Genomic DNA, 12,340 nt, shown 5'->3' on the forward strand with positions numbered 1-12,340 from the left:
AAAGAATGTAAACACGATTAAATAAAATCTTCTCGGAATACCTGTTGCTGGTTTCACGAGAGATTTGATGGTTTGAAGTATAAATTTAACTTTTAGCTCCTCGGTTCGAAACTTGCACGGAGAAAGATAGAGAGGTAGAGGCGTACATAAAAAAAAAGGTATTCTAAAATACCTTTCTTTTTATAATAATGGTTTTATTCCTCAAATTTTTATTAAATTTATTAAAAGAACTGTGCGCACAAAGGCGTAGATGATAATAGTATCGAAAGGTTTACAACTTAAATTTAACTCCATTCTCCATTTCAATTAAGGGATTTAAATTCATAATTTATTATCTCCCATGAAACAGGAAGTTTCAACAAGGTTAATGTGTAAAATATAAGGTATGAAAATAATTCATATACACATAAAGAGAGATTTTAATTAAATTATAATTAAATAAAATATATGTTTATATAACAAAATATCTAAATAATAGTATATTCATATTTTTAAACCTAACATTCTATATTTTTTTGGAATATTAGTTGGATAAAAGTGTCGGTAAAATATTATTTTTGAATCAAATACTCAATAAAAAATATCAGGCAAGTATTAAACAAGTGTCTAAATGTGTTGATTTTAAAAATATGTTTGACACAACGACACTTCAAACAAAAAAATATTCATATTTCGTAGAGTCATCTCTCTTATTGTTATATTTATTTTAAGTCACAAAAGAGATGACTCTTGATTAAAAATTATTAGTCATATAAGATAAAATTATACTCGAATCTATTATCTTTTAAGTATCAAAATATTGAAGGTCAAACAATTAAACTTTAAAACCATTAGCAAAAGTATGAATAGAGAGAGAACATAATAGAGTTGATGACTTATTTCACACGCACATTCAACCTCCTTAGCCATATGGAATGAATAATCATATGGAATACATCATACCTCTTTGGGGGATTATTCACCACAAAATGTCTTTGCACTTGCTTAACTCCCTCTTGCAATCTCATGTATTTGTCCTCCGATATACCCAACAAAATTTCCTTAAGCTTGGGTACATCACTCACTAAAATCTGAACCGAGAAAGAGTCCCAATTCAGAACATCACTAAAAGGAAGCACATATTGTTGTGATATTATCACAGGCACACATTGTGCATAGATTGCCTCAACAATTCTTGGACTTGCCACTTCAAACCCACTTGGACAAATGCAATACTTGCTCTTCTTCATTGTCTCATGGTATGGAACTCCGTCTGGGAGTTTCTCATAAACTAGCACATCCTTGTCTTTGCCCTCCCAATGCTGGAAAAGCACTGGCCTAATTCTACCATGCATTTGCCCTGCAAAGAAGGCCAAAATTGTTCGGTTACATGGAGGGTACCCACCGATAAGACCTCTTGTCTCCCCATTTACCAAGTTGATTTCAGGAAATGATGCATCCTTCTTGGGATTGAAATGCTCAGAGATGTTTGCATTGCATAGTACCCGGATTGCTATAAAATACAATTCTTTAACATACCATGTAGCTCTTGGTCCCTAGTAAAATAAAAAATGTATTAGTCATATCATATCTCATTGAATGGTTGTGCATTTCTCTCGTAGATAAATGTTGGAAACATATTATTTGATATATTCTTTTTCACACATATTTTATTATTAATTAAAATTTATTGAGAAATATAAAATGATGAAAGACGATCATTAAATGTGAGATCTATAAAAATTTGTAATTTTCAATCAATAAAAAAAACTCTTTCAGCTATTCACTTTATGTAGTATAAGACACATGAAATAATTGGATCCCATTTGTTAGTGGGGTCTACTTATCTCATTTGTTATCCTCTGCTGGATGATGCGACTTGTTTGGAGAAATCAAATCCAAGTCCGAAGTACACTAAATTTAGTGGAGGAAAATTAACAGATTTTAGTGAAGATAAGTACCCAATCATGACAAGAAAGCATGAAATGGTCAGCTCCATAACTTCTATTCCAATATTTATATTTGTGGGATATGATGTGCACATAATCACCGATAGTTCTCTCCAATACGGCCTTGTCACGAATAACTGGGTGGAAGAGGTGCTCAAGGATCATCACAACACTAAAGGGCAGAAAATAGACATGGGCTTCATCTGGATTCTGAGTCCGAAATTGAGAATTGATTTCCAATGAGTTGATAAAGATTCCTTCCATAGAATATATGTTCTTGCATGGACCATAATGAAATAGAGGGGGCTCTCCCTCTTCATATACGAAGATCTTAAACACCTTCTCCATTAATTGGTAACTCCTATATGATGTAAAAGCAACTCAAGATGAAAAATAAAGAATGACATGTAAGAAGCTGCTACTACTTAATTATATAAATTAACTATCATTGCCATAGGCCCCTAAACTCCTCTCCTTTTGTTCCTTTCATTGAACTAAGGAACTATTTATTATTTTATAACATGTTTATACCACAACTACAGTTTTATCCTAGGTGATCTAAACAAAAAGAATAAAACATAAACATGTATATGACATTTACATGTCATATTAGGTGTAGACATATATTAATTTGTTCAAATATAAGGCATAAGCACTTGAACTATTGGATTTAGAATGGCTTGAAATTAATTTTTAATATACAATTTCCATTTTAATCAAATAAAAAAAAACAGGAAGAAACTATAAGTAAACAAAAAAGTGAATTCTTACAAAATTATATATTATCATTCCTATACTCATTTTTTTTTACAGAACTATGTTCATATTTTATTGAAAGAAAGAAAGTAAACTGAAACTTTTTTATTTTAACAAATGACTACATATTTCTCCTCTAAATAACAAATGATTATATATTCTTAGATTACTCTGTACTCTTTTACTTTTTTATCATAAGATTAGGGTGCACGAGTAATGTAAAAAATTGGAAATATGAAATTAGTTTAGTCTCTAAAACAATTCAGACTTTGAAAAATCTTCTGCATAATATTTGTATTGCTTGATATATATTTCATACCTATGGAAAGCAACTGCATTTCTGTATATGTCTCCTTCTGGAATATAATCACTTGTGTCATCTTGAAGCACGGTGGCATTGGTTCTCAATAACAAGGCTTCTTTTATCAAAGCTCTTGCTTTTGCAAGACTTGCTTCAACCTTCTCCAATTTTCTATCATCTTCGATTTGTTTTTCTATAAGCATTTTATTAACAAAGTTCGATTCTCCTCTACAGGCCATTGGCTTTTGAGCCCTACATTCTCCAATTTTATTAACAAAACAGGATTCCTACATGTACAAAACACCAACACAGAAATTTAGATGCACTAATAAACCGTAAGGACATAGGGTTGGCTTGATGGTTAAGTGCGAAGGAGGGAAGAGAAAAGTTATAGATTCGAATGTTTTTCATTAACATAAATTAACAACAATCATTTGGCCTTTTAAAAAAAAACCATAAGGACATGCAATATTAGAGAAAATGAAGACCTGAAATTTAGATGCTCAAATAAAACATAAGGACATGCAATAGAGAAAAAGAAGATTATGCAGTGCAATTCAATAAAATTATTCATACTTTGTATAATTCTGGATGCCCTTTTTGAACCCTTTGATGAATCAATGCGCATGTTGGCGTTGAGACAAAAAATCTTGAAACCAATTTTACACCCTCTAATGGATCAAGACCAAAAAACACTACAAAGGCAGTGATACCAAACACAGCCAGACTCGAGTGTGTTCTGTTGAAGTGCCGCATTCTCTGAAAACTCAAAACAAACATCGATTCATTGGCACATCTCTCATCCAATTCATTCTAGCTTTGACGGAGTTTTTGAGGCACGAATGTTGTGAATTCTCCAATTCTGTACACGGTAATAAATTGAAGATCGAAACTATTCAAAGTTACCGAAAAACCAAACGAGAAATAACATTTGATTTTGACCAAACCATGCAAATTTTGGGCCCATCTGACACTCTCAAATTCGATCAGAATTCAGATGCTATAAGCATGCACTATAAATATAGGCCACCTTATGAATGGTTAGGCGTTGACACGTATAAGCTTGTTCGTCACACCTTTCATGTATACATCAAAATATACTAGCTTAATTATATAATTTGTCTCTTAATTATAATTAATAGTTGAATTGAGTCTCTTAATTAATAAAAGGTTTAATAAAGTTCTCCAATTCTTTTAAAACATTTCAATTGAGTATTTTAATTATTAAAAAAAATTCAATCAGGTTCTCCAATTATTTAAAAATACTACAACCAAACTAAAAAATGTCGTTAAAAGAGTACAATTGTAGTGATTTTAAATAATTGAATGACGTGATAAAAACTACTTAATAATTGAGATACCCAATTGAGATTTTATTTTACCAAAATGGTTTACTTTATAAAACTAATTGCTAAAGTGAGCATCTTACAAAACTATTTACCTACCATGGTAATTTTTGTCACATATATAGGATGCACAAGGCGTTACTTTGAGTAACACCTTATGTCTTTTGTTTATTCTATGGCAGAAGGTGTCACCTTGATATGTTCTATCCTTGTTAGGTATTTAGCATTGGCTTGACTAACGTTAAGTTAAGTAAAAATGTGACATAAAATCGAGTCATTAGGCAGGGATTTAGCATCAACTTGAGTGAAAAGGTGACATGAGATCTAATCTTTAAATAGGTATTTAGTGTTGGCTTGTCAAGGATGGAGTATACTAGGGCGACGCCTCCTGTTACAGGACAAACAAAAAATACAAGGTCTCACTTAAGGTGACACCTTCTGCATCTTACGTGACAAAAATTGTAATAACCCATTCATTTTGGTTTTTCTTTTAAAAAATAATAAATAAATAAATAAAAATAAGAATAAAAATTAGGTCATCAGTTTCCTCACTATATAAAGGAACTTTTAACCTAAGCAGTTTTACAAAACATTTTATGTTTATTTTTCTCTAACGCTCAAGAATCCTAACAGAACAACTAGAGGAGGAGCTCTAGAGAGCATAAAAAATATCACCATTATTAACAAAGAACGCTTGGACGACTATATCAAAGTTGTAGACAAAGGATCAAGCTGAATGTTTTGATGATGCCAAAGGTTTACATGAATCATATGCTTCTCAAAGATTTACTCAAGACAAAGCAATTAGAGATATTCAAGATGGATGATCAAGACAGTCTATAGAGTCTTAGAAATGATATTAAATAGGAAGGGAATTCCAATTGAAATCGCAAAAGGTTTGGCCAAGAATTTTAAGTTAAAAAAGTCTTTTTCAACAAATTTACTCTCTGGTAATCGATTACCAGAGGATGTAATCGATTACCAGTGGCCAAAACTGATTTACAACAGCTATTAAAATTTGAATTCAAAATTTGCACTGTGTAATCGATTACACATATATGGTAATCGATTACCAGCAGTTTCTGAACGTTTTAATTCAAATTTTAAAGAGTGTAATCGATTACACACTTATTGTAATCGATTACCAGAGGAGTTTTTCAGAAAACATTCTCAACAGTCACATCTTTTTATGTGGTTATTGAATGACTATCATAGGCCTATATATATGTGACTTGAGACACGATTTTGACAGAGTTTTTCAGAACAACAAGTGTTTATCCTCTCAAAGAGCAAAAATCATTCTATCCTCTTAAAAATTCCTTGGCCAATTCAATTGCAATTCATTAAGGAATTATTTGAGTGCTTAATCTGTAAAATCTATCTCTTTCTAGAGAGATTCATTCTTCTTCTTCTCCTCATTCTCTAAGGGATTAAGAGATCGTGGGTCTCTTGTTGTAAAGGAATTCTAAACACAAAGGAAGGATTGTCCTTGTGTGTTTAGAACTTGTAAAAGGAATTTACAAGATAGTGGAACTCTCAAGCGGGTTGCTTGGGGACTGGACGTAGGCACAAGGGTGTGGCCGAACCAGTATAAATCTGAGTTTGCACTTTCTCTTCCCTTAATCTCCTTTGTTTATTATTGTTTTATATTCATATTCAAATTGTTTTATTTGAATTAATATTTAAGAAGTTCATTGTTAAGGGAATTTATAACTTGAAAAGAAAGTGAAATAGATTTTTAATTGGGAAAGTAGTTTGGAATATCTTAATTCAACCCCTCCTTCTTAAGATATTTGAGGCCACTTGTCTAACAAAAGTAAGAGATGAGTTATTCACGCTTGGGAATTGGAATAAACATGTGTGTAGGAATTCCTAGAGGATCAATTTTGGGCTGTTTCTTTTTCTTGAAATTCAATTATGTTTTTCCTAAATTTTTTACTTATTATTGTGATTGATTTTCACTCGTACAAATTTGATTACACAAAAATGGAACATAACTATGCAAATATTGATAGAAATGCATAAAAGAAATATGCGTCCTTACGATTTTGCCTAAATTTGGGTTAAATAATTTTAAGTATGGCTTTAGTTAAAATCCTTTTTAAATTAACCAAATGACTTTGATGGGTGCATGGCTGCCACAGATTTTTTATCTGATATGCATGTATTCATTGAATTCCGATAAGTGTTTCACGTTGTTTCATGTTTTTAATTTAAACTAATATTATATTATATTCCTAAATATATATACATTGGCTGCTTTTTCATGTTTTGATTTAAATTAATATTATTTTATAATATTTCTAAATATACGTAGGCTGCTTCATGTTATAATTTTAAATTAATATTATATTATAATATTCCTAAATATACGTATGCATTTATATATTCATTGGATTCCGTAGTTTTTTTTAATGTACATACATATATTCCTAACATTAACGTGTATATTATCATAATATATTATTATGTTTATTTATTATTGTTATTATTACTATATATATGTTTTTGATTATACGTGTACATTATATTATTTATATTACAAATTGATATTTAGGACATCATAGTGTTATCATAACATGATTTTCAAAATGCTTATTGTCATGAAATTGAAAATGCTATGATTTGATTGTTATATATGCGTATGTGTATTTTGTGTCTTATGAACATTGTTATAAATGTGATGAAGATGTATAAATAAATGTGAGGTGGATTAAGTGATAAATTGAGGTATTGTATGTAATGAGTTATGAGCTATGAACTGTGCAATCACACAACTGTATGACCCTTTACGAACAACGAGTTTGTGATGAGTTCTACTGTGGGGACCTGACGAGTTTAATCACTTGAGGTGCGACGAGTTAAAATAATTTTTGAAAATAATTGAGTAGTTGTGTGTATTACATAGTTTATAGGTAGAGACTCCGTGATATTTTCTAGGTTGGAACAGAATCAAGAGGGAGAGACCCTGACAGACTTCTCAGAGTCTAGGCCTTGAGGGTAAATACACTCGGTTTGAGTGCTCCTTTAAGCATGTGTCGATCCCACATGGTTGGAGTTTTCTCGCAAAATAGAGTGGTCTTGACTAGTCTCCCTATGATTTCACTTAGTGAGAGTGACCTGACTTACCCTTTGTGAGACATGTTTTGTCATGTACTCCTAGACGTTTGACGAAATTTTGCACTAAAAATGGTACCACAATGCATGTAGGCTTGAGTCTAGTGTATTTGTTGCATAAAACTTGTGTTTGACTTTCATTGAGTTAATGATTGAGGTTTTGGTGTTATTTTTTGGAGTCTGTGAACTTGAATAAGTGTGAATAATGTGTAGTGAGGTTCTTTATGTAAATTCAGCTCTAAGTATTATATGTTTCACATGTTCTATATATGAATGTGATAACTCATTCCTGGCGTGTGTTTGTATTTGGGCTAAATGTCATTTTGTTTCAGGTGAGCCAACATATGATGGGTTCCATGCTAGAGATGGAGAGGCTTAGCATATGCTAGGGAAATGTTCTAATAAATGTGACATTTGGGCATGGGGTTTTATTTCACACGTTATAATTCCATGAATAATATAGTTATTTTATGTTTTTCGCTTTTAGTTTGACTTCTTCTCATTCAGAATGAATGACCTTGTTTTGAGCCGAGATAATTTTATCATTTATTTGGACAAGTTCTATTATGATTTCACCAAGTGAATATGAACCTTTTACCCTTTTGAAATATTTTTATTTAAATGTGTTTTAAAACTTTTAATTAATTTCGCATTCATATTCCTTTTATTATTAGTACATATATGTGTGGGGTAGAGGGTGTCACAAAAATCATCCATGACAGGTAAATAATTTTATAAAATACCTATTTTGGTAATTAGTTTTGCGAAATAACCCATTTTAGTAAAATAAAATCTCTCTAATTGAAGTGTTTTTAAACAATTTGAGGATCCAATTGAAATTTTTTATAATTGAGGAACCCAAATTGAACTTTTAATTATAATTAAGAGAAAAATTATATAATTAAACCAAATATACTGGTCGGGTTAGTTTTATTAAACTAACTAGTTAGTTACCATGCATACACATGGGTCGAGTTGCTTTTTATGCATTTTTTAAACGACATATGTATATAATAATTTTTTATAGAAAGTAGTGAACAACATTTAGAAACATGATTAGAAAATTTAAAATGATAAGAGAAACCTTGTGAATAATCAAGTATACCCACCATTGTGTATGTTTTCTGCATCTTTTTATGGAATCCAGAGTATGCTTCATAGGACCATATAACCAAAAGAAAATTAAAACATGGGCATAAGAAGCACATAGTTGGGAAACAATATATTTTTATAAAAATTATTTAATAAGTTGAACCAATGCATGAATATTGAATACATTTGACACGTAACATTTAATAGTTATAGAAATTATAGTTAGATAGACTCGTGGGTGGAGGGGAACTGTTAGGAAAATTTATTCTCGAGACTTTTTCTCATTTTGGAGCAAAAAGAGGAACTGGTTGGGGAGATGAGGGGTTTGGAGAGAGGATAGGTGGTGTTGGGTGTTGATTTCACATTGTTTAAGTGTGGAAAGATACATTTGAATGGAAGAGGGAGTTGATTTCACAATTAACAAGTTTGTTACAAAGTGTGCAAGTACATAAAGTCAATTTGGATGCTTGGATTTGGTTGGATAGACCTTCGGGTATCTATTCTACATATTTCTCTCGATTTAATGAGGACAAACTAGAGAAGCTCAATTCCATTTTATCAGAGGTGTGGAAATTAAAGATCCCTAAGAAAGTTGGGTTTTTAATTTGCAGAGAAATGAGGGATAGACTTCCTACCAAAGACAGTTTGAGAAGTAGGGAATCATTATGGAACAATTTGATGCGGTATGTTCTTTGTGTCATCATCAATGTGAGACATTAAATCACATTTTCCTAACATGTAGTGGTACATAAATTGTGGCTTGAATGCTATTGGTGGATTTCAATAGATTTTTCTATTGCTTTGCTAGTTTCAATTCAAAGCCACTTGTGGTTGAATTCGGGCTTATGAAGGTCTACTGGGGAATGTAATTTGGAACGCAGTTATCTTTACTCTTTGGAAGAAGAGGAATAGTATTGTCTTCAACATGGATTCTGCAAAAAATTTGTCTCTGATAAATGATGTTAAATATTTGGCTTGGTCATGGCTATGTTTGTTAACTCCAAATTTTACTTTCTCCGTTTTGCAATGGAGCAATAATATTACGACATGTCTTACTAGCTTATAGGGAGATATTCTTGTGGCTTTGTACAGGGTAGCAAAACCATTGGGTGATGTGTAGGGTATGGTGGTAGTTTTTTACAAGCTAATACATATAAGTATAATTTCTCATTCCTTGAGGGCCAATTAGGTGGTGGTTCATAAGATATTTGGAGTTGGGTATATCATATTGTTGGAATTTTACCAGACCATATAAAATATTAATTGATCACCGAAACACATTATGTCACATTATCAAGAAAGGAATTAAGAAATATCTGAATATATATAATTTCTTGATCAAATGAATACTACAAAATCTTGACAATGGTCAGAGACAGTTGGTTTAATGATCTTCTTCAATCAAATCACCTTATTTCTTACGGGACTATTGTTTTCTCTTTAAATGGAAGGAGAAGAAATTGTTTCTTGATTTGGTGTGTTGGGGACCATAATTATGTCTCAGGTTTTAATCTATTAGGGTTTTCACTATCTCCTAATGGACCAAACCGATTCTCACTCATTAAGCCCATATCAATTTTTTGTTGGCAGTCTAATGGGCTTGCTAAATTAGATAACTTATATTTAGTCCACCTAAATGTAAATAATTAATATATATGTTATAATATAATATGTAGTCATTATTAACTAATTAGGAATTATAAAATTTCTAACAATCTTCCACTTGAACTTCATATTAACCTTAGACATTTATACCACAAAATTCTACACAACTTTATGTTATTTACTTTTAGACACCTCTTTAAACAATCTCACTACTAGAAAAAATATTTTTCATGTCGGTTTTTTAGCACACTTTCCACGATGGTTTTTCAACCATCTTAGTATGTCGGTTTCTACATTGGTTATTTTAGAAATCATCTTAGATAATTTTATTGATTGCTTAAAAAATGTTAAAAATGTCAGTATTCTAAGAAGGTTTTCCAAAAAACTGTCTTAGAAACTCCATATTCTAAGATGGTTTCCCAAAAAATCATTTTAAAATCCTCACATTCTAAGACGGTTTTGCTGAAAACCGTCTTAGAATCTATAGAATCCAAGATGGTTCTTAGTAAAACCATCTTAGAATGTCAGGATTCTAAGACAATTTTCACCAAAAAATTGTCTAAGATTTTATAGATTCTAAGACAGTTTAAAGCAAAATCGTCTTAGAATGTTAGGATTCTAAAACGATTTTTCTAAAAATCGATGTTGTTTTTTTTAATGTTTATTTTATTTTATATCAAACCAAACCTGTAATTTTAGTCATCCAAACCCGGGTAAATTGTAACAAAATATTACTACATTTTTTTACTCTAATGATTATCAATAAATTATTAATTGATCAATTATAATGTTTACAATGAACTTGTCCTCTTCAATCAATCTAATTGTACCACTTTTGTTTCTCTGTAATTGACTAAAGGAAATAATGAATTCATAAGGCAGTAATATTCTTTACTAGTTACTTCAAGAAAATATAATAGCAAAATCCGCTAAAGAAGTTATAGCTAGTAAATTTGTAGAAATTATTCCCTTCTTGTTGAACCAAAGAGATGCATCTGGTCTGCAACCACAGGTTTCATGGCTTCCTTTGTAGGGGACATAATATGAACTACATCAGAAATGACACTTACACTCACTTACTCTATTGTTGAAATGTAACAAGCAACCAAGGGAATTCCTCCTTGCTTCAAGGCACCTAGATGGATATGAAAATTTTATCAAAAATTTTATCATAGTAAAACATGTAAATTGTGTACATCATTGAAAAGAAAAGACTTATTGGGAACCTCCTAAACCTAGATTCTCTCTCTACTAACGAAAGTAGTCTAGTAGCATCTTATATTGTGATTATCTTGAACAAAAGAATTGACATATGAAATTTGGACTTTGTGAACATAAAACATTGATAGATATTTAAGACCAAATTATGCTTCATTGAGTAATAGTACTACATTAATTTTTTTAGTAAAAAAATAACATTCACTAAATTATTAATTATTTACATCTTTCTCCAGTTTTGCTCTCTTCCTTTGCTTTTTGTCTAACAAAGAGCCAGGGACTTATTTTAATGGTTGGAAAAAATTGTAAAATATTTTCCAACTTTCGACCAATAATTTAAGATATAGAAAATTCCATGAAGCTAATGAAAGGATAAATGTTAGTTTTTTCTCTAGCATTTACAAATCTACATACAAGCCAAATAGGAAACTTTTCCAACTTCACAACCATATGCATCATTCTCCACCACAAAAGAATCATAGACATAAATTTAAGAAAAAAAAATAAAGGATTTGATCCATTAGCAAATGCATGAATTAAACCAAAGACAACAACAAAATATTCCCCAAGAAAAGTAAGAAAAAATGTACTAGAAAAGAAATTTCCAATAGATGCTTGATCAGAAGAACTATGTACCTTCCCATTTTGAGAATCCACCAGCAGTCATTTAGGTTATCTCCAACAACAGTCATAAGCTTCCACTCTGGACTGATTGATGTGTGCTGTATCAAGAGCAAATTGTTAGGAATCAAGGAAGTACATATAAAATATAAATTATGAATAAGTTGTGAATGTAATTGCCATGCTTGAAACAAGAAAATTAGTTTAAGACAATCAAACAATACAAGAAATTTGAACAATAAAGAAACTAGTCAAATTCAATCCCTTTTTGCTTTACTTGATTATGCTACCTTTCCTTCTAATCAAGATATGGAATTCAGAACCTGGATTCTTCTGGTATTTTTCAAATTTTCATG

General features: G+C 30.9%; 1 protein-coding gene across 1 annotated transcript; it reads right to left on the minus strand.

Annotated features, from left to right (window-relative positions):
* Positions 1–752: 752 nt before the first annotated feature.
* On the minus strand, positions 753–3,950 carry LOC100787227 (probable glycosyltransferase At3g07620). Its single transcript, XM_003555630.5, has 4 exons — positions 3,562–3,950; positions 3,004–3,272; positions 1,941–2,289; positions 753–1,535 (listed from the first exon to the last, which is right to left on the minus strand). Exons 1-4 carry the CDS (start codon positions 3,763–3,765, stop codon positions 876–878), a joined length of 1,482 nt encoding a protein of 493 aa, XP_003555678.1. The 5' UTR covers positions 3,766–3,950; the 3' UTR covers positions 753–875.
* Positions 3,951–12,340: the final 8,390 nt, after the last annotated feature.

The sequence above is a fragment of the Glycine max genome, chromosome 20 (assembly GCF_000004515.6).
Source record: "Glycine max cultivar Williams 82 chromosome 20, Glycine_max_v4.0, whole genome shotgun sequence".
NCBI lineage: Eukaryota > Viridiplantae > Streptophyta > Magnoliopsida > Fabales > Fabaceae > Glycine > Glycine max.

Coding starts and splice junctions, on each gene's coding strand:
- LOC100787227 (XM_003555630.5), bottom strand. CDS start 3,765: ATGTTTGTTTTGAGTTTTCAGAGAATGCGGCACTTCAACAGAACACAC. Junction 3,273..3,561: donor GGCATCCAGAATTATACAAA/GTATGAATAATT, acceptor TTGTACATGTAG/GAATCCTGTTTTGTTAATAA. Junction 1,536..1,940: donor TGCTTTCTTGTCATGATTGG/GTACTTATCTTC, acceptor TTATTTTACTAG/GGACCAAGAGCTACATGGTA.